Below are 22405 nucleotides of genomic sequence, written 5' to 3'. Positions count from 1 at the left end.
AATATGTTGGACTATCACATGAAATAATTCCAGAGGAATAGGATAAAATCCAGGTGGAACCCAAAGTTCCCAGCAGCAAACCCCTGGCATCCCTGGAAAACCAAATCCTGTTATTCCAGGAGCTCATCTCTGGAAAATTTCCCAAGGTTGAGGTGCCACAAACACATTTGTGGGAACGATTTCAGGATTTCAGGATCCGGGGATGTCTCAATATTGAGGATGTAATAAGGAATAATTAGTGCTGAAGTGGTGCCTTTCACTCAGGGTGCAGAGTGATGACCCTGGAGATTGCACCCTGTCCTTGCTCAGTGACACTTCCAGCCCTTCCTCAGCATTCCCAAAAAACCAGTTACAGACAACAAATCACAAATCAACAAATCAAATTCCAAAGGGGGATAAATTATCCTTCAGGAGAGGCTGCCTATCCTTATCAAAACCAGAATTATCTCTGGCAAATGAAGGGAATTCTGGCAAGGCCGGGTTGGATGGGGTTTGGAGCACCCTGGGGTAGTGGGAGGTGTCTCTGCCCATGGCAGGGGTTGGAAAAATGGGTTTTAAGATCCCTCCCCACCCAAATTCCTTCTGATTTTAAGACAAATACAATCCTTGAGGATCTCTTGTTTGATTAGGTATTCAATCTGTGATTCCCAAGGCGGCACTGCAAGTCTGGAAGCTCTTCGAGGTTACTCACATTAAAAAAACTGAGAACTTAACACCAAAAAAAATAATAAAAAAAATTATAAAAAATAATAAAAAATAATAAAATATTGAAATTTAACAAGCCCCAAATCAGCAAGGCTTTGAATATGTTTGAGGGTGCTGACACTGCACAGAGAGGGGTGTGAGATCTGGCCCTGCTCCTGGAGATCCGAGCACAGCCCTGGGAGCGCAGATCAGGCTGGAACGGGGGCAGAGCTCCAGCATCCTCCTCCTCCTCCAAGGGAGGAGAGCTCCAGGCTGCCGAGGAGCAGAGCAGGGTTAGAAATCCATATTGTGGATTTTTAAATTGGCTTTTTGCAAGAATTCAGATGAATGTTATATGTTTTTGCTATGTCTTTTTCTTTTTCTCCTGCTAGCAAGTTTTAGGTGTAGGTAAAGAAGAATTTGGAACTTTAGGGCTAAGTCCTGTCTGTACAAAGCCAAATAACCTCCAGGAAATAGAGGTTTTTTATATAAAAAAACCTGGAGCCCAGGCTGCTATCAACACTGACCCCCTGTAGAAGAAGAAACCCCAAATAAACCAAATAAAAATGTGATAAATGAGAAATTAAAAACAAATGCACATGCTCTAAAAAGGCAGACCTGGGGAGTGGCAAACTAGCTCTTAGAAAAGTTTGAATATGCATTAAAACCCTCCAGCAAAATGAGATAAAAGGGATGTTCCAAAAATATCAAGTTTTAACCCTTTGCTTTATTATCCTTGTCTCATAATTGTCTTTTTGTTTATATTAAACCTCTCATAATTTATTGAGTGAACCTCGTTTTTCACAGCAGGGTGAGGATGGGCATGGAGGGATGTGGGTGGCACTTGGGGGACAACAGCAGAGCAACTGAATCAGCACAGTTAGGTCTGACTTCAGGAGGATTGAAATGCTGTTATTTTGCAGGTTTTCCTCATCTGTCCATCTTCAGCTTCCTCTCCTCTGCAGCTGATTTACCCTGGCTTGATCTGGGGGTGGCTCCAAAAGCTCCAAAAGTGTGGGGGAAATCCTCCAGCCAACATTTTCAGCCGTGCTTGGGAGAGAGGTTTTGGAAGTGCAGGTTAAGCCATATCTGAGTAAGACTCTGCTCCCTCTTCCCATCTTTCTTTGCATCCCCTGCCCTGCAGGAATTTCTGAAAATCCCTCCAGGCTGTTTCTCCCCTATGGAAATCCCATTCCAGCCCCTCCAGGTCTGTCAATGTCAGGCATTAAGGAATCTGCAAAATCCTTCCAGCTCTCATTGGGGCTGGCACAGCAGATGCTGGAGGTTCTCAGTGGGTTATTCAGAAAGTTTGGGAGAAATGCTGCTGAGAGAAATGCCAAAGCCTTCACTCCTGGGGGAGATGTTCATACAACAGAGCAGGGAAAAGCCTCTCAGGGGGGCTTAGTGTGGGCATTAAAACTTTCCACTTGTTCAGGACTGGTTGCATGAACATTTTTTAGCTTTTTTCTAAAAAATAAAAGTAGCCAGATGATGGTGAAGATGATGATTTTTATGCACAGCAAGCCCACAGTGCAGGCCAGGGCATGACTCTTTGTAACATTAAGGAGTGAAAAGGCTTTTGTTGCAATACTGGGAAAAAAATTGTCACAAACCACACAAAAGTGGAAACGAAGATTTTAAAAATTTTTATTTATGGGTGTCTAAACCAACATCAAACCTGTGGTGCCACTGACTGCAGCCTGGAGAAGGGATGGATAATTTCTGTGTGCAGGAAGGGTTAAATTCAGCGCGGTGGTGGCCGGGAGCTGGAGGTGTCTATCCTCCAAAATCCGTGTTTGGAGGGATCTGGAAGGGATCAGGAGAGATCTGGAAGGGATCAGGAGAGATCAGGAGCCCAGGTAAGCTGGGATCAGAGCAGGGCCTCACCTGGAGGTCTCTCCTCTCCAAAATCCGTGTGTTTGGAGAGTTCTGGAGGGGATCAGGAGAGATCTGAAAGGGATCAGGAGGGATCAGGAGGGGATCAGGAGAGATCAGGAGGGGATCAGGAGAGATCTGGAGGGGATCAGGAGAGATCAGGAGCTCAGGTAAGCTGGGATCAGAGCAGGGCCTCACCTCTGAGTGGTGGGAAATAAAGGGAGCATCCCACACAGAGAGAAGAGTGGAAAAGGGTTGGAAAGGACCTTAAGGATCATCTCATTCCAGCTGGAAACTCCCTCCTGTCTCTGGTCACAGCTCACCTGGCCCCGTGCGGAGCCTCGCTGAGCTCACCCGGCTCCGAGGGATGAAATCCAGGGTTTAACACGGGATTCATTACAGCACAGCTTAATTACACCGTGCTTAACAAGGGATTCATCACAGCCTTCTGCTCATCTCAGACATCCACCAGGGCAGCCTGAAATCCCGTTTGTACAGAAGCTCCAAAGGAGGAGCTGGGAGAGCATCGCGGGCAAGGAAAGATGGGAAGGAGCCGCTCCCAACATCTCCAGGGAAAGGTGAGCTGAGCTCGGCTTCAGGACCTGATCCCAACATCTCCAGGGAAAGGTGAGCTGAGCTCAGCTTCAAGACCTGATCCCAGCATCTCCAGGGAAAGGTGAGCTGAGCTCAGCTTCAAGACCTGATCCCAAATCTCCTCCAGGGAAAGGTGAGCTGAGCTCGGCTTCAGGACCTGATCCCAACATCTCCAGGGAAAGGTGAGCTGAGTTCGGCTTCAGGACCTGATCCCCAATCTCCAGGGAAAGGTGAGCTGAGTTCGGCTTCAGGACCTGATCCCAGCATCTCCAGGGAAAGGTGAGCTGAGCTCAGCTTCAGGACCTGATCCCAACATCTCCAGGGAAAGGTGAGCTGAGCTCAGCTTCCCGCAGCTCGGGGATGGAGCAGGAGCTGATCCCAAATCTCCTCCTCCTGCAGCAGGGCAGGACCCCGGCGCAGACCTTGAAATTGCTGCTCCAAAGCATCTGGCTCCCTCTTGCGTTCCCGAGCTTACGGCAGGAGCAGGAGGATGGACAAGGCCCGGCTGGTGGCAGCTGCTCCTGTCCCCGTGTCCAGCCCGAGGAGGGACCCCAAAGGGACCAACCCCGCACCTCGGGGCTCGCAGGGATCATCCCGCTCTTCCCAGAGCACCAAGGGAACTGGGAATAGGATGAGCAGCTCCAGCACACACAGCCTGCTCCATCAGGGATGAGCTGTGAGAAAATCCCACCCTGCAGAAATCCCAACCTGGAGAAATCCCACCCTGGAGAAATCCCAACCTGGAGAAATCCCACCCTGGAGAAATCCCACCCTGGAGAAATCCCACCCTGGAGAAATCCCAACCTGGAGAAATCCCCACCCTGGAGAAATCCCACCCTGCAGAAATCCCACCCTGCAGAAATCCCACCCTGGAGAAATCCCACCCTGCAGAAATCCCAACCTGGAGAAATCCCCACCCTGGAGAAATCCCAACCTGGAGAAATCCCAACCTGGAGAAATCCCACCCTGCAGAAATCCCACCTTTCCTGCACGATCCCAATCCAGCACTGCCACTTGTCCATCCCACCCCCGATGTTCCTTCTCCACCGTGCCAGGGATTTCAGGAGTATGAAAGTGTTCCAGCTGTACAAACACAACAGGACCTTGTTTTCCCAGTATTTTATCCCCATTTTTTTCCCCCTTTGCCATTCTGGGTGGCAGGTGCTGCTCCACTGCTCCAGGCAGGAGCAGAAAGGACAGGGAAAATCCGCCTGGAAACTGCTTTTAGTGCAACACCCCAGCACCGGTGGCTGCTACCTTCAGAGGTGGTGATTTTCTTTAACCGAGTTCCTTTCAGGAGATTTCTTCAAAGGTCAGTAATGGGTGTCAGGAGACAAAGGAAAGCTGCGTTAGGAAAGCAGAAAAATGGATTTGTTTTCCAGCAGATGCTCTACAACTCTTGTAACTAAGGGAAAAGTAAGTACAAGCAGACCAGGTGCTGTCAGTCCTGAATTGGGCAGTCTTACTCGATTTTTCTGGTTTGCTTTAAATCAGAATTAAAATTAATGGTTATTTTTTTATCCCCTTGGCCAGCTTGCCTGATTATCTTCAGGCAGAAATCAGGGAACACTCCCATCCTCTAATTTAGGTGAAGGTGGTCAAGTATCCACAAGGGATTTCTCCTCATTTAAAAGAGAGGGGTGGAAAAGGTCTTTTCACTGGTAACTGCAGCGACCGAAGGGAAGGAGCCCAAAGGAGTTATTTGGAATTAAACTGGATGGAAGCCAGGGATCCTGGAGCACCGACCACCCTGGATGTGAGGGAGAAGCCACCTCGGAAGGGTTGAGCAGAGCAGAAAAGCATTTCCAAGCATTTCCCAGCCCCTCTGGGAAGGGTCCCTGCTGCTTTTCTCTTGCACAAGATGCCACCAAAACAGAAACCAGGGTTTGTTCCTGCAGCCAAGGGAGATCCCTGCTAAACCCATCTCCTCTCTCCGGGTGGGATCCACCCCTGGATGGATGCAGGGAGTCACCAACCACCCTCAGCAGATAAATATTCCCATTTTCATCTGGTTTTGATGCTTCCCGCTCTCCAGCGTGGCCCGACAAAGATGTAGGTGTGAAAGTTGTCTCAGATAATTTCATTGTTACTAACGCGGTTTATTTTTCTTACACGTCGTTCTGGGGGTTATTTTTAAATAAAACAAACTGCTCTCAAAAGCAGAATATTCCTTCAGAATAGGATTGCAATTTTTCAGGAGATGCGACAGCTCTTTTGCACTTTGTGCACTTGGAACAAACGCACCAAGTTTGAGCTCAGCTCAAAGGTGGCAGGGGCAGCTTTGGGGACAAAAAATGTGCAGAAAGGGATTTTTTTTCCTTATGGAAAAGCTCCTTCCTGCAGGAACGGCATCCATCCATCCATTCCCGCTGAATAATGAGATGCACAGGTACAATGGGGAATAGGGGAGGCTTTGTCCTCCCTCCCCTGCAGGAGCAGCGCTTTGTGTCGGGGATGCTGAAGGATTCCAGTCAATCACTGCTGCAGCATCACCTCCCCCAGCCCCTCAGGACAACCACGAGATTGGGTAATATTTTCCTGCTGAGGGATATCCCTCAAATCCTGCTGGTTTTAAGGTGTTTTTAAGGTGTTTTCCCCACTGACTGTAGCGAGGTGCTGCCAGGAGCTGAGCTCACATTTTTCTCCTATTTCTGCCCTTTTAAATTATTATTTTTCTTAGGCTTTTCCAGTAAGTTGTGCCTCAAATCAAAATTTGGCTTTGTATTTTTACAACTCTTATTTATCCCCTTCTGGGGAAGGGCAGCGAGTGAGGGCACAAATGTTTTGTTGAGGTCTCCTGAGCAAGTTTTTTATTCAAATTAATGTGTAAACCTGAGAGTCCTGAGTCAATTAACAGATCCAGGAATAACAGCTGTTCCCAGGATGTTATCCAACACAAACAAATATTTTTCAAGTGGAATTTCATAGGGACAGCAGTGCTTTGCTTGCCATAAAAATAACTGAGAAGGAGAGCTGGCAAATCTCTGAGCAGCCCTCACATGGATTTGTTTGGTTGGATTTATTGGAATATTCATGGTAATGACCAAATTGGAGGGGTCCTGGCTAAATATCCATTGTTTTCCATGGAATCTGCAGGGTGAGGGAAGGAATATGTTTCACTGGGGATGTTCTGGCTGGTTTTCCAGCACACCCTGGGCTCTCCTGGATCACAGCTTTGCTCCTGTCACGGACACCACGAGCCCTGGATCCATCCCAGGTGCCCAAGGTGGGGCATTCCCAGCCAAATCCAGCCTGGAAAAGCATCCCTGGAGCACGACAACAGCTCCTCTGCTCCTTTCCCCCATCCACCACCCCCGATGCCTCTTTCCAAAGCACTCCACAAACAAAACAGCCGAGGCAAAAGCTCTTTTTGTCTCCAGAAGCGACATCCTGGGAAGGAGGGAGCGGCAGATGCGAGAGCTCCGGGAACAATGGGATAATGCAGAAGGGATGCCAAGGACGTGGGGGCAAAGGGGCTGCACAGGGAATGTGAAGAGGAGCTGTTCCAGCAGAGCAGCCAGGATTCGAAAAGAACATTTTATTCAGCAGCGATTTCAAGGTTGGGAGGCTGTGACTGCGAGTGGTTGGGTAGGAAGGAGTTGTTTGGCAGCAAACCAGACTTGAAGGACACCTGAAGTGCTGCTGCCAACTTGTGCTGCTGCCAAAGCTGACTCAAAAACCACCCTCAGCCAGCAGCAACCGGGCAGGGCTCACACAGACACCGGTGCCACTGCTGTGCCAGCTGAGAAAATAGGAAATACCAAAGCTCTGAATCAGAAAAAAAAAAATATAAACGAGGCTCTTTGGAAAAAAAAGAGCAGCTCGGTGTGGATACTGGAAAACAGCACTAATTTCGTTAAAGGATTAGCCTTCCTAGAGGATTTTGTCTGTGACAAGGTTGAAAAACTTCCCATCTCTGCCTGAGTTCAGTGGGGAAGAGCCCAAACAGCTCCAGGGGGAGTTTCCAAGAGTTTCTCATCCCTGAGCCCCTTGGAGAACCTGCAGAGCATGGGGGAATGTGGAAAAGATGAAATAATATTTAAATTATATATATATATATAAAATATCTACAAGATAAAAAATAATATTGAATATATAAAAGAAAATATTAAAAAATATAATGTATATTATTAATATCTATTATTTAAATATAATCTTTAAACATTACTCCCACCCCCCCAATTCAGCTCACTGCTTTGACAGTCATTTTTAAATCACTGCTCTAACAGCTTTCACTGGCATCATTGCCATGGATAATCAGGGATGACAAGAAAGTGCCTCGAGCATTTCTTGGGCTTCAGGTTTGGGCTTCCAACCAAAAACTTGGGATTTGGTTAAAATAACATAGATAAGATGTTTTGGACAACTGCTTTCTTTTGTGGCATAAACCCCTAAAACTTTCCCTGCACATCAAACAGAAGAGCTGGTGCTGTGGATGTTTTGACAAATTATTCTAAACACACAGATATCACAAAATAAAAGCTATTTTCTATATTGGTTTAAAAAAAAACCCTCTCTGTGCCCTTGTAATGGATACAGAAACAGATCTGCATAAACAGAATCTGATTTCAAAGTCTGAATGCCCCCAAATTTTCCCATCAAATCTCTGGACACACTTTCACATCTAAATAACGTGCTGTCAAGAGATGCTGCAGAAGCCTTCACAGCTGGAAAAAACTCCATTATTGCTCCTATGAAAATAAACTTTCCTGTTTCCTCCAGAGAAGAACTTTCAAGGCTTTCTGAAGCCTGCCCATCCCATGTGCATTCTGCTCTGCCAAGTGTCCCAGCTCTCTTCCCAAGGGGGAGAAGGTCCCCCTGCAGATCAAGGTCCCCATTCCTGTCTGCTGTGCTCAGCTCCTCACACAACCTCCCACAGAACTTCCCTGCAGTGTTTCCTACAAGGCTGGCACCCTCAGATTAAAAAAAAACCCAAAATCTCTCTTCTCATCACCTACTCCTTGACAGCAAGTTGGGATGAGAATGCAGAGGTATCAAAAGGAAAATGTGGCTCTTTCTGGAGGTTTAAATTCTTTTTGCTGCCTAAGTGCAGAGATCATTGGTTTCTTGTTCTGACCTTAATTTGGTATTTGGGGAGGGCCAGGCTGGGTCACCCTCCCAGTGAGTGGGACAAGGTGACCCAGAGTGACACAGAGGGAGATGTGAAGTGCCACAGGGCCACAGGCACAAGGCTGGCTGAGAAGTACAAACTCCAGGAGCGCTCCCTCCTACCTGGAGAGCCTCCTCACCTCCTCCCTAAATGCAAAAACATCTGCAGACGTTCCCACCACGTCAATGTGGGTGTCATAAGGAAGGATCAGCAGCCCAGGGTAACGGGCCTTCAGCCTCTCACAGAGCTGTTTGTATCTCTGCTTCTCCCCTCTGCTCTGTTCCTTGAGGCAGATCCTTTCTTTACGTAAAATCTTCTGGAGTTCTACGGAGCAACTTTCAATGATTTCCTTGGCCCTTGATCTGCGAGCAGCACCAGCCTCCCTGCCAGCACTCTCAATGCACACCGTGGTGATGTCACCATCAGTGACACCAGAAATCACAGCATCGTTTGCCTGGAGCTTTTTGGGAAAAAAGCACTTCATGTAGAGATAGATATCCGTGTCCAGAACCAGCACTTGTTTTTCCCTGTGCTCATTCCAGGAATTCCTCGTCTCCACGGCACCTCTGTGCTCCTGCAGCTTCTTCCTCGGTTTCTGATGGGATTTTCCCTCTCTTTTGCCCTCCTCTGAGAGGGATTTTGCCTTTAACAAGAGGAATTCTCTCAGCACTCTGAGTGCTGGGAAGGACCCTTGCACAGCAATTTGTCCATCAGGCTGCAAAGGCCCAAAATTCAAATCCGGGCTCTGCTTTTTCATCTCTTCCACCAAATCTTCCAAAACAAAGTGATGTCTGAAAAGAGCCACGTTGAGGGTGGATGTGACACAGAGGAAGACCTGGAATTGTGAATTGGAGAAGTTAAGGAGTGGTTAGTAAGTGGTTTATAAGGCACTGAGCACAAGGAGATGAATCAGGGCTCACACTGTCGCAGCAGCGGGTCACCGTCAGCGGGTAGCTCCTGGGCAGCCTCTTGTCCTGCAGGAGATGCTGCTCCTTCTTCAGAACACTCTCCACAACTAAAAACAAACCCAGATTCACTTGGTGAGCAGTGGAACAGTCACCTCTAGCCTGCTGGAACCCTTCCTGTACCCAAACACGTGCAGGCCACTCAATACTCTCACCTAATATTTTATGTATTTTACTCCAAATTGCTCAGAGAGACACGAGCCCGCCTCCTTGGCACATTAATTGGCAGAGATTTATTCCCCAGAGCCTGACTACAAAAATAATACGTTATTCATGGCATCAATTTGTTCCTGCAAAACAAACATATCGCTTTGCATGACGAGTGAGTCATTACTTCAACGAGCAGAAATAAAATCCTGAAACTTGGCCTGATTACCAGAGAGGCTTCAGCCTCCCAGTTCTATAAAATCCCAATTTAAAATCATTTGGCTTGGGATCAACATTCTGGGGCTTATTCTTTGGGGGATGGCTGTACTTGAAGACACAAATCTAAAATACCTTCTTGATCCTCAAAGGTTATGTAGGCAACTCCTTCATTCCATGTGGGATACGTGACCTCTTCCACATCCCCGCCGTTATTCCTGGACATTTGGAAGTGGATGGTGAGGATGTCAGCCATGACATCATCCTGCAGGAGGCCAGCTGGGACACCAGCAATGACAATTGTCCTCGTGGATCTGGCAGCTTGGCCCGTGGCCTGTGCAGAGATGGCACATGGTAAATGCAGGAGGAACCTCCCAAATTCCCACCCCTGGAGAGGACTCCCACTCCCTTTGCAAAGTGCGTTTAAGGGTTAATTAACGCTGCTCAAACAGATCTCTCTGCCAGGCTGCCTAGTGCATTACTGTGCACTAAAAAATGGTTTTAAATGCCATTTAAACCCTCTCGGTATCTCCTTAAAGCAGTAAAAAAGAGCATTAAACTTGAGTTTCTCAACTGGAAGGTCCCACTGATAACGTGGTTTTCTCTGCTTTTAATATTCCAAATTAGAAGAGAATGAAAAATTGTAACTGCACGTGGTGCTCAGCAAGGATTCCTTGCACAGTGGAAGGGGCAGATTCCTTGTTAAATGCAGGAGAGCTGGGATCTGACTCAGATCTCTCCAATTATTACATGGATAACCCTGTTAAATCGGGAGAACATCATCCCAGCCAGCCCAGACCCGCAGAGCATGGAACAAACAACCACACACACGATTTCCATCAGAGCCAAAGCCCCAGGAGCAAACACAAACCCCATCCCAAACAGCATCTGCATCCACGTCTTGCTAGGAAGAGCAGATTTTCTTTCCATTCTTATTACACAGACATAAACAAGAACATTGCACTGGGAGTATCACAGCAAAATCCCTGCAAATCATGGAGCACTGACTTAATTTAGTAACAGTTCGCTGACTTTTTGGAAGAAAGGAGGTAAATTTGATTTGTCTGCATGGCAGCGTTTGTGGGAACGAGCTGTCAGTAACCACACTTGAGGTCAGTCACTCCATCAGAATTCTTTAAACTTCTTTTAAGTTGTTTTTTGCTGCCTAAAACACGATCCCAGCTCCAGCCCCAGAGCAGAATGTGCTGCTGATGTCTGTCCAAAATCCCGGCGACCACCACGGCTCTGGAGACAAACCCAGCGAGAGGCTCCGCAACCTCCTTTTATCCCCCGTCAAATTTCCAGAGCCGGGAGCTTTTAATTAATTACAGTAGCCAATTATCCTGGCGGTGAAGCTCGTGTGAGAGCAAGTCCCCGCTGTAATGAGGCAGCACGGAGGGAATACAAACAGGGATTTTCTCACGCCTGGCACAGCCGGAGCTCAGCTCAGCTGCCAGACAGCCCTCGCACCTTCCCAGCTGGTGTTTGGGAGCAACACTCGGGCCTGCTAGTGGGGTTAGGGGAAAAAAAACAACCCAAGAACACACGGTTTGTGCTGAATCACTCCCGAGACGCGTCTGTGCCGAGCAGCTGCTCCCGGGCAGGGATGGGCGCTGCGGGAGGGGCCGGGAATGGGGCCGGGAATGGAGCCGGGAATGGAGCCGGGAATGGGCCGGGAGGTGGGAATGGGGCAGAGGCTCCGGTGACAATCGGGTCCTGCTGTGGCTTCCCGGCACATCCCAGAGTGGGTCGGGTTGGGAGGGACCTTAAATCCCATCCAGTGCCACCCCTACCATGGCAGGGACACCTCCCACTGTCCCGGGCTGCTCCAGCCCCAATGTCCAGCCTGGCCTGGGGCACTGCCAGGGATCCAGGGGCAGCCCCAGCTGCTCTGGCAATTCCAGCCCAGCCAGGAATCCCATCCCAATATCCCATCCATCCCTGCCCTCTGGCAGTGGGAGCCATTCCCTGTGTCCTGCCCCTCTAACCCTTGACCCCAGTCCCTCTCCTGCCCCCTTTCCACCCTTTTTCCCCAGCTCCTCCCGGCCCTGCCCCTCCCCGGCACTTGCCATGGCCGTCGCTCCCACGGGACGGGGATCCCACCGCGATGGGGCTCCACGGGACGGGGATCCCACCGGGATGGGGCTCCCACGGGACGGGGATCCCAGCGGGAACGGATCCTACCGGGAAGGGCCCGGAGCGAGCGGGCCCCGCGGGGAAACGAAAGCGAAAGCGGCGGGGAAGCGGCGGGGCCGCCCCTCAGGCCGCCTCCAGCGCTGAGGGGACAGAGCGCGGCCGGGCCCGCCCTTCCCGCCTGGAGCTGCGGAGCTGGGAACGGCGGCGGGGCCTGAGGGGCCGGGAACGGGCTCAGGGAGCCGGGATGTGCAGCACATGCAATGGAGAGGGCCAGGAAAGGACAGGGAACACCTCCAGGGATCCAGGGGCAGCCCCGGCTGCTCTGGGCACCCTGTGCCAGGGCCTCTCTCCCAGCCAGGAATTCCCAATTCCCCACATGGCCAGGGACACTCCCGAAGGCTGCGCTTGCACAGCTCCAAAGATCCCCGTGTTTAGCTCGGCACCGACGTCTGGATGAAAGCTGCAGCTGGGAAATGTAATTTGGGTATAAAAACCTCGCAGCCCGAGAGAAAGTCACCCCAGAGGGGAGGAAAAAGGATATTGACATTTATAGAAACATCATTCATTTTTACTTTTCATCCCTAAACCCAAACTCCAGCCTTTAAAGCACCAGTGCTGCTTTAAAATTGAACAGGGTAATGATCACAAGCCATAATTCACGAGGGACAAAAGCAAGACATTTACAGACATGGTCTTTAAAATGTAAAAATCTAATTTATTTTCTGGGTTTTAAAAGCTGCAGCTTCTCACTACTCCTTGTGAGTGACACCTTATGAGAATTTAAAGCTTTTTCCTTCTTAAGGATTTACTTCTCAATATTTTATCGCTGAGATACAGTCGAAATTCATCACATTTTACCTTGCTCAGGTTTTTTCCCCTTTCTTTTTAAGGTGTCTGGTCTTAGCAAGTTTTTGAGAGTGCAAAAGTGCACAATCTCCATAAATTCTTCAGCACTACTTTGTTTGAAGTAATTATTATTATTTTACAATGGTCAGGTAATCAGTCCCTGCCTTTGCACACCCTAAACAGTGAGAGGTGCTACAGTCACATGTATCTCACTCGACAGCAAATTCAAAATAAACTGTGCTGTTTGCAGCCCTTTAATTTTCCATATTCAACATTTCTCCATTGCCAATTAACAGTTTGTCTGGAATAATAATCCCTGAGGTATTTTTGCAGTGCTCTTCTCAGTGCACTCTCCTTTCCCTGCATATCAAGATGTCAAATACCCTGAAATTATTTTCAATGTCAGGCTCATGTTAGTTTGGAGTTAAGATTGTTGGGGCCAAACCATTTCAGTCTACAAGTGTGACAAAAGTTCAAACTCACAAGAAGATTTGTTTTCCAAGGATGACAGCAGAAAAGACAAAACATTCCTCCTTGGAAAATTACTTTCTCCAAGCCCTCCCAGCCCCAGCCTGGGATCACCAGATCCCTCAGGGCTCTTACAAAACCAGGTACAGCATCAGCTCAATCCCTGTTTAAAATAACCAAAATCACAAACGAAAATGAGGAAGAAATTTAATTGCAGAAACAAATATTAAAATCAAACAATAAAGCAGGCTATGAAGAGGCAGAAGCCCAACAGCTCAAGGCAGCAAATGCCAGAGCATTTCTTAAGTGCAATTTCTTGGTTTTGCACCCCCTGTTTCCTATTTTAATTCTATCACCAATTTGATATGGTGGCTTTTATGAAATGACAGGATTCTTTCAGATATTTGAGTTCTGGTGGCGCTCAGAACCTCAGCAGGACTGGAGCTGTGTCAGAGTTACCTTCTGAAGCTCTGGCACGTCAAAAAAGCGAGACTGTGAGGAAGCTTAGAGTGGGATTAAATATGGCTTTTGTATCCAGAATGCAAGGAATTATCCACTCATCCCACTGTGGAGTATTTTAAAATCTGCAAGGTATAAAATATGCAAAGTTTCAGAAAATCTGAGATTGTGTTTCAGGGGCTGCTGAAGGCTTGTCTGTGCCTTTAATCTGCAGCACAGGCAGGGAGTTTTGCTGACTTCCTATGCAAAGCCAGTGCCACGAGACAGATCAGAAAGGCAGGGATTGCTCTTTCACAGTAGCAATTTCAGAACATGAAAGCACAGTATCTACACAAATTCCTGTGCCTCTGAGGAACAAAACCTCAGAACTTCACGAGTCCCCTTTGATTTCCGAGGTGGCATTCCCAGTATCCTCCTCAAAACAAACATAGGCTTCTCCTCTGGAGGTGAATTTGATTTTCTCTATCTCGCCCCCACTGTTGGTTGGCTTTTGGAAGTGAATTTCAATCATGTCCTGCACACTTTCTTCATTCTCTTCCACCTCTGGGATTCCTTTCAGCAGAATGGTCTTCTTGGAAACCCTGCAATATGCCTGGGGAGGAAAGAACAAACCTGGATTATGCAGCAGCTGTGCATCCAAAGGAACTGCCAGAGATGGGAATTAAATTCCTCGCTCAGGCGTGGCTGGGATCTCTGACAAGGTGAAGACTTTAATAGTGGGAATTTCTCTGGGAAGAGCAGGAATCCTGGATTCACACTACAATGAAGGGTCTGGAGGGGCTGTGGAGGAGCAGGTGAGGGCACTTGGTTTGTTGGAGGAGAGTGAGGGGAGACTCAGCCCAACCTGGAGCTTCCTCCTGAGGGGCAGCTCCGATCTCTGCTCTCTGTGACCCAGGGAACGGCTGGAACTGGGCCAGGGCAGGTTTAGGTTGGATTTCAGGGAAAGGATTTTTCCCCAGAGGGTGCTGAAACTCCCCAGGGAATGGTGACATTCCCAAGGCTGCCAGAGCTCCAGGAGCATTTGGACAGCGCTGCCAGGGATGCCCAGGGTGGGATTTTGGGGTGTTTGTGCAGGGTCAGGAGCTGGATCCACGATCTTCTGGGTTCCTCCCAGCTCAGGATATTCTCTGATTCCATAATTCTGAGCCCACACCTTAAGTGGTGTGTCTTGCACTCCTTAATGCAGCCACACTCTGGATTTGGGGATCTCTGACAGCAGCAGCCCATAAAATCCCTGCCAGGACTCGCCCCAGACCTGCAGAGAACCCTGCTGGGTGTCTGCACTCTGCAGCCCATGCCTTAATTACAAGGGCCTAATTATATACACAATGCTGACCTGATCACCATCTACTCAAAAAGCAGCAGCCAAGTGGAGGGAGAATGTGATGAGCCAGCTCTGTGTGACAGAGGCACAGTTTGGGCTGAATGAAGGAGTGAAATCAAGGAATGAATGAGCAAATGTTGAATTTGTTGGGACTCTGGGATCCAGAGCTTTGTGACTTTGGAGAACTTTGTGGTCAACCTCCTTCCCAAACAGCCCAGCACAGCCATGTGGGGAGTGCTGAGATAATTCCATCAAGGAAACACAAGCACAGCCTTTAAAAATAAATTACAGCTTCCACACATGAGCTCAGCAGCCTATTTCACACTCACACTTGCTGTTCAGTTCACACAAAAGGAGTGAAAATTCTGCCCATTCTCCCATTTCCCACTTATCTGTTCTGTCAGCCTGGAGTAGATTCTTTTACCTGAAACTTCTTCAAGTGAAAATCAAAACCTGGGGAGACAGAAAGGATGAACCACCTGCCCTCTGTACAGAAAGGGTATTTAGTATGTCCCACAAAGTTGTAGCTCGCTGTAAGAGAGCAAGAAAAAAAACCAACAGTTAATTATTTAATATAATTGAACCAATATTTTATAAACATTTCAAAGACTAGACTCGTCTTTGTGGGTGTAGAAACTGATGGAGGATGGAACACTTGTAGATTCTTCATGTGCACTCTGCAAAATGTTTATTTGGCACTTCCAAAAAAAAAAAATAGTAACATCATTAAATGCCCACAAAAGCTCTGAAATAAATCTAAAACAGCTGCTCTAAGTGGATGTGGCTCCACTGATCATGGAATTCCTTCCAGTTGGGCAATAGGAATCCAACTTCACTGTCATGCAACAGGAGCTAAAATCAAACACTCTCCTGATTTTCTGTTTGCAATGTGAGTGTCTGGCAATGCAGAGGGGAAAAAAAACCAACAGCTTTTTTGGAGAAGTTCTGAAAGAAAGCTCATGAACTGGGAGCAGGTTATGTTTGCTCAAAGAGGATGTAATGAAAAACTGCTTTATTTCCCCACATCTCTGAGGGATCCATGAAATCCCTGTGGGAAGAGTTTGCAACACTCAGTGGTTACCCAGAATGGACAATTTGGCCTGAATTTGGGTAAGAAAATATTCCAGACTCTACCTCCGGGTTTGAGGAATGTGATGACAGCTGTCCCAGACTCCTTGTTGTAGGTCACATTTTCTATTTCTCCTCCTCCTTCTGCCTGCTTAGTTTTGTAGAAATGCAGCTCCAGTTTGTCTCTCATCCAATCTTCAGGAATGGGAAGCTCAGGGATTTCTGAAACGTTGATCTTCTTTCCAGAGACAGTGACATGGAGCTAAAAACATCAAATTTTTGTGCATTTTGTGACTGAAAACACTGGAGGAAAAAAAAAGAGCCTACAGCATTTAAAGACCTTGGATGTTTAGAGCTGCCTATTTCAGTTGTTTACCTCAAAACGGAATCCCATGTCAAGCTGAAAAGACTCCACTGTCACATTTGCTGTTGTGTTGTCCAGGTTCACACAGTGCTTGCTCATCTTTGCCAGCCTCTGGGCAACTGAGAGAAATCAGATGTGAAAATCATTGTTTAATCATTGTAAACCCCAAATTATTCCCCAGTCTCTTAAAAAAAACAAATCTCCTTTTGCATCAGTAAAGGAGAAATAAATAATAATTAGGCATCCAGATCCTAAGCATCCATGTCTATTGCCATAAAATCTCTGTGGTTTTATGTAGGCCAAATAATATACTAACAAAATATTATATCAACTTTAATAATAATGAACAATAAACAATATTATTAAAATAATATACAATAAATACAGCAAGGGCATTATTAATTATACATATAAAAATAGATTTTGAGTGAGAATAGTAAAACTTTTAAGCTGTCAAAAGATGCTCTTATTGTATAAAATATTAACAGAAGGTTTTTTCCCATTCCATTCAAAATAGCCTTGGAGGAAAACCACACCACTACCAGGTGAAATATGTCAGAGACGTTAATTTTATAATTAAAATACACATCCTACCTCCTTCATCTTCAAAAGTCAGCAGTGCCTGGTTCTGATTGAGTTGGAAGGGGACTTTTGTGGCTGCCCCAAAAACACAGTGGGTGTCCATATCCACATCTGCCCCATCATCCTTCATCTCTTCCAGGTGAGTGAACTTCAATTTCATTCCTGCCACATTCTTTTTAATCTCTAACTTTAGAATTGACACAGGAAAAAGAAAATTTGAAAATTACCAATGGTATGAGTATTTTTTATTCCACTGCCTTCCGTGTAATAAATGTCTGTGTGTTTTCATTCCTCTCTGCTTGTTTTCATTCCTCTCACACTTTCGGTCCCTCTTGGGTTTATTTCCATATCCTCTGCCTGCTTCAAATTGTCTTGCCAGGGAGAAAAGGAATTTCAGCTTTATTTTATGTTTAAATAAGTAGAGGTTCAAATGCTGAACAAGTGGCCCAAACAGTTTAAGAGGGGCAAATTCAGTGGGGAGGCTCAGGTTTCCCAGAGAAGCTGTGGCTGCCTCTGGATCTCTGGAAGTGTCCAAGGCCAGCCTGGACAGGGTTTGGAGCAACCTGGGATAGTGGAAGGTGTCCCTGGGCTTGGAGTGAGATGGGATTTAAAGTCACTTCCAACGCAAACCACTCTCTGAAAATAAAAATCTGCCTTCCTAAAAGACAAACTTCCAAATATTTCACTTCCTTTACCGGATTCTTCTGGGACTTGAATTCTTCCATGTCTTCTTTGAGCTTTTCAATCTCTTTCTTCAGCTCAATGTTTTCTTGGTTTAGCAGGTTGAGTTCCAGCTACAGGCCAAAAATAGGAAATGCAAAATTAAACACTTAAATAAGGACAGAAATATATTTCAGCACAATCTGGGCAGTTTCTGCCATGCTGCTGCTCTTCCCTCTTCATGTCCTTCTCCTTCCTCCTGTCTGCTCCGTAATTCCTTCAGAACAATGAATCCTGCTTGGACACGGAGTTCTGTAATCTAGGATTTCCTGGACAGGGAATGTGACAGGATGAGAAGGAAACAGAGATGTTGTCAGCTCTGGCCAGCCACCATCAGAAGGTGCAAAGCCTGACGGTGATAATGACCTTTCCTGGGTATAAATCCAAACTTTTATGATTAAAGAACCAAAATCAGCTTTCAGAAAAATCTCTCTGAGTGTGTTTAAGCTATTAATTATATTTTAACAGCTTGAAGCTGTAATTCCTCATCAGCAGTTTACCAAAACTCACTGAAAGCACCTCCTTGGCAGCCTGTGGAACCTTTTGCTCTTCCTGCACGTGGAATATTGAGGGAATGAACCAAGGGGCTCTAGAACCAAGCAGTTCTAGAAGGAAAAATCTTCAATCAGGGCCTGGCTCTTGCCCAGCTCACTGGGCACTTAAGAAATGCTGATCCTTCAGGTGCTGTGACCTCTCATAGAACAGGGGGTTGGCAAAGCAGTGGAATCATCCCCCTGAGCTTCATCCACTTCACCCAGACCTGAAACTCATCTGTAGGGGAGAATCTTGGAAGAGGAGGACTGGTTTTGGCAGGTTTCATGCCAAAACAGATTCAGTTTATTGCACTGGTTCTTTGCCTGCCAGTGAAAAACTAAAGTGCAGCAAAAAATATGTGGAACATTAGACCAGGACAGCCTGCACACTGGTAAAGTCATGGAAACTGGGAATATTCCTCTCATTTTCCTAATCCACACCTCCTTCCCACCCCTCCAAACACCACCAAGCCTTCTCCATACCTGAAAGTCAGTAATTCTGTCCTTATGCTGTTTCTCTTGCTCCTTCAGCTCTGTCAGCTTCTTCTCTGCTTCATAACATTCTTTATCAGCAATTAATCCGGAGAGAACAAGGTCAGCTTTTACATTTTTAGCCTCTTCAACTCTTTCCTGGATAGCAAAAAAGAAAAATATTTTAAATTTTATTATGATTTATTTCTGCAGGAACAAACGAAACCTTGAGTAAGGCCTTTGTATTTATTTACTTTTAACACTTTGGGTAAATATTAAACTTACAAGAGTGGGATCAACACAAAGTGTTGAAGAACAGAACAAATGAAAGATGCTGTAAATGTGGGGGGTTTTATCTGATTTTAGAAGCATGCAGTCATCTTTATCTCCTGGCAAATTTCCATGATTCCATGTGCTTTACAGAACTTGCCTTCCACATCCTCAGCTCTTCCTTCAGTTTTTCCATCTCTTCCCTGGATGTCCCAAGTGGATCAGCAGGTACCATACTCTGCAGAGAGAAGAGGAACCACGTTGGTTTGATCCTCTGTTGGTCAACATCTGAGACGCCCCAAACAATTAAAAAAAATCTAAAAAATTTAAAAGTTTAAACAAAAAATTTAAAAAATCATTCACTTAGGTCAAATCATTGAATTATTTTAATGGCTGGACAGGACAAAAATCTACTAAATTGTAGGTGGCCAGCCATTATTATTTGCTGATTATCCAACTGCTAAAACCCACAGGTTAATATTTAGGTAACTAATAAATCAAGTTGTCTCCATGTTCTCCCACACAGAACAACGCCCCTCAAACCCACAAATGTTTAATTCTGTGCTTTCTCAGCAGCTCCTCCAGGAGGAGATGTCAATAAAAAAATAAATAAAAGTGATCTTCCAAGCTTGGGGAGATTGGGTAATTAAAGGTAATACCAGGAAGGTGATAAAAGAACCATTTCAGAATTGAAATTCAGGACAGAAGTTCACAAGACCAGGGAAACAACAAAGCCCAAGGAGAGAGGAAATCTCGGTTCTGTTTTGCTTCTATGGCTGCAATATTCTGCAGGAAAAAATAAAATAAAATCCAAAGAGATCTGCTGAAATATTCCCTCCCTTTTTACTCAAGATCACTTAAAGTTTGAATGGGAACCATGAAATTTAGGCACGGAAAAGGTCTAAATTAGATAATCCATGGAAAAGATCTGAATTAGATGATTTTCATGGTAATGCTGGGTATTTCCTAAAAATAATAAAATATAAAGTATTTCTTCCAGTTTCAAATTAAGCAACTGGGAAATACCCATCTGTGTCATAATTAAAATGGGAAAAATATTCCTTCACTCCAGGGATTGACTGCAGAGAATAAAAAGGATGCATGTGCCAACAGCTGGAAGGCAATAAGAAAAAGGATGTCTGTTTTTTACTAAAAAAATTGTTTCACACAACAGTTTCCAATCTGAAAGAAGGAAAAAAATAACCAAGAAAACACAAGAAATGCCAGAAAAAGTCCCATGAATACCACTTAAGCACTGCTGGAGCTGAATCCCAGGAAAAAGGAAATTCCCCTAAAATCCTCCATGAAGACAGATGAGCAAGAGAGGCAGGGCAGAAAGTTCTAAGAGGATCTGTGATGTAGAACCTTGGGAAATGGGATTCTCCCTATGGAAACAGGAGGTGGAAATGAGCAACGTCCCAAGTATTAAAAGGTGGAAGAAGGTGAGACAAGCAGAAGCAGTGGTAGCACAAACCTTCAGTCAGGGATACAAAAGTCAAATACAGATTTTACTCCCAGGCAGCACAACAGGAAATACTTACAAAACCATTGTCTTTTAGAGATGATGGGGGGCTTGTAACATCCATGGAAACCTGAGGGAAGAAATGACAACCTGTGTATATTGATTGGGGATTTTTGATGCAATGGAATATCAGGAATACCAGAAGCTGTGCTGAGCTGAAAGAATTTTTAAACATAAATGTGTAATTTCATAGGCAAAAGTGACAGGTATTGGATATGTGAAGCCTCCTTCCTTCCAAGGAAATAAAAGCCAGAGAGTGATGTGAGGAATTCTGCGGGACACAACTCAGCTTTGCTCTTCTGGTAGTTCTGTTTTTACCTTTATGCTACTTTTGTGCAGTTACACATATGGCAACAGCCTCTATGTTCTGTGCTTGAGAGACTGGAGAAAAAAGGGACCTCAAAGCCCCTTCCAGAGCCTGAAGGGGCTCCAGGAGAGCTGGACAGGGACTGGGGACAAGGGATGGAGGGACAGGACACAGGGAATGGCTCCTACTGGGAAAGAGCAGATTTGGGTGGGATTTTGGGAAGGAATTTCTGCTGGGAGCATGAGGAGGAGCTGGAATGGATTTCCCAGAGCAGCTGTGGCTGCCCCTGGATCCCTGGAAGTGTCCAAGACCAGGTTGGATGGGGCTTGGAGCAGCCTGGGACTGTGGGAGGTGTCCCTGCCATGGCAGGGATGGCTCTGGATGAGCTTTAGTGTCCCTTTCAACCCAAACCATTCTGGGATTCTACAAAACCTGCTTAACACAAATGGAAATGCTTTCACACAGCAGATAATTTGAAAGCTGGAATCCGTTGCCACAACATTTTGTGGAGGGAGATAAAAAGGAATTTGGGGAAGTTCCCAGGCCAGTGACCAGGGGGAGATCCCAAGGTGAAGAGGCTTCCAAGCCAACCTGTGGCTGCCAGGGCAAGGTTTGATCCTCTAAGATTTAGGCTGAATACTCCACAGGTCAGACACTCTCTGACTATAAAGTCCCAGCTGGAGCAGTCCCAATTCCTGACCCTCTCACCTCGGAATCCTCACCTTAATTCTGACCCGACACCACCGAACCTGCTACACCCAGAGGCTTGAAACTGAGGTTATGAATCCCGGAATCACTTTCTGCTTTGGGTCGAGCAGCCAGAACTCAGAAACTTCTGTACAGTTTCCTGGGAAGAAAAAAAAAAAAAAAAAAAAAAAAAAAAAAAAAAAAAAAGGGAAAGTGAAAGCATTAATGATCAGTACCTTCCCTTGGTTTATCCAGACTCCTCCACGGGATCCGAGGGGCTCCCTCACCGCTCACCTCTGGACGGACACGGCCGGGGCCGGGCTGGGGACGCGACCCGCGGCTCCTCACAAATCTCCGGAGCCCTCCCGGGGCTGCCTTTCGCTTTCGCTTCCCGGCCGCGGCGGAGGGAGGGGCCGCAGCCCGGCCGGCCCCTCACACGCCCGGGAGCCGCGGGGGTCCCGCCGGGGCACCCGGCTCCTTCTCGCTGCGCCCGTGTGGTGTGAGGGAGGCGGAGCAGCCGCGGCCGGCCCTCAGCCGAGCCCTGGTGAGGCTCACGGGCACAAATGTGGAGAAAACGGGGAAATCCCGGGGAGAGGCGGGGAGCGGAAGGCTGGGAAAGGGCGCTGGGGCAGCGCCCTCAGGGCGGGCGTGAGGGCGGCCATCGCCTCACGGCGGAGCCGCTGCTCGCCCGGCCCGCCGGGCTCGTCTGTGAAATCGAGTGACACAAACTTAGCGGACTCTGCTGAATTAGTTTGTATAGTAATTTATATTTATTTTATAATTCTCTGGGATTACGTGTTGTATTACAAGAAATACGGTTTCCTTCTCTGGACAGAAGGAGCTCTTGCGGATGGAGGTGCCGCATTCCGAGGAATTAATGTATAGAAGAATTCTGGAGAACCGAATATCAGCTTGTCACCGAAATGTGGCCTCTAAAGAGGTTTCTGGGGAAAATAAACCCACTTTGATTTCAGTGGTTATGATTTTGAGGACGAGAAAGCCGTGGGTTCTCATCCAAGGGAGGGTAAAAGGCTGGAGGGACAGGAGCCAGGGAATG

At 46.7% G+C, this 22405-nt stretch overlaps 2 protein-coding genes across 2 annotated transcripts; both read right to left on the bottom strand.

The window, feature by feature from the left end:
• Window positions 1-6676: 6676 nt before the first annotated feature.
• RBM43 (RNA binding motif protein 43) lies at window positions 6677-11845 on the bottom strand. The gene is made up of 4 exons (XM_058839232.1): window positions 11661-11845; window positions 9727-9925; window positions 9184-9278; window positions 6677-9098 (listed from the first exon to the last, which is right to left on the bottom strand). The coding sequence occupies exons 1-4, from the start codon at window positions 11661-11663 to the stop codon at window positions 8382-8384; spliced, it is 1014 nt and encodes a 337-aa protein (XP_058695215.1). The 5' UTR covers window positions 11664-11845; the 3' UTR covers window positions 6677-8381.
• A 1389-nt stretch (window positions 11846-13234) lies between these two features.
• On the bottom strand, window positions 13235-21900 carry NMI (N-myc and STAT interactor). Its single transcript, XM_058839231.1, has 11 exons — window positions 21643-21900; window positions 21384-21508; window positions 20374-20424; window positions 18993-19070; window positions 18575-18721; window positions 17534-17632; window positions 16851-17025; window positions 16269-16375; window positions 15959-16154; window positions 15249-15355; window positions 13235-14092 (listed from the first exon to the last, which is right to left on the bottom strand). Exons 3-11 carry the CDS (start codon window positions 20416-20418, stop codon window positions 13871-13873), a joined length of 1176 nt encoding a protein of 391 aa, XP_058695214.1. The 5' UTR covers window positions 20419-20424; window positions 21384-21508; window positions 21643-21900; the 3' UTR covers window positions 13235-13870.
• Between the last annotated feature and the right edge of the window lie 505 nt (window positions 21901-22405).

This window comes from Poecile atricapillus, chromosome 5, assembly GCF_030490865.1.
Source record: "Poecile atricapillus isolate bPoeAtr1 chromosome 5, bPoeAtr1.hap1, whole genome shotgun sequence".
Lineage (NCBI taxonomy): Eukaryota > Metazoa > Chordata > Aves > Passeriformes > Paridae > Poecile > Poecile atricapillus.
The sequence above is the reverse complement of the archived record's forward strand: the minus strand, read 5'-3'. Positions and strand labels throughout refer to the sequence as shown.

Excerpts from the sequence above, each read along its gene's own strand:
- RBM43 (XM_058839232.1), bottom strand. Across the intron at positions 9,279-9,726 it reads AACCTTTGAGGATCAAGAAG|TTGTGGAGAGTGTTCTGAAG; the intron begins GTATTTTAGATT and ends GTTTGTTTTTAG. Across the intron at positions 9,099-9,183 it reads TGACCCGCTGCTGCGACAGT|GTCTTCCTCTGTGTCACATC; the intron begins GTGAGCCCTGAT and ends TCACAATTCCAG.
- NMI (XM_058839231.1), bottom strand. The coding sequence starts at position 20,418 with ATGGATGTTACAAGCCCCCCATCATCTCTAAAAGACAATGGTTTT. Across the intron at positions 17,026-17,533 it reads TCAAGTCCCAGAAGAATCCG|TTAGAGATTAAAAAGAATGT; the intron begins GTAAAGGAAGTG and ends TCAATTCTAAAG. Across the intron at positions 16,155-16,268 it reads ACATGGGATTCCGTTTTGAG|CTCCATGTCACTGTCTCTGG; the intron begins GTAAACAACTGA and ends TGATGTTTTTAG.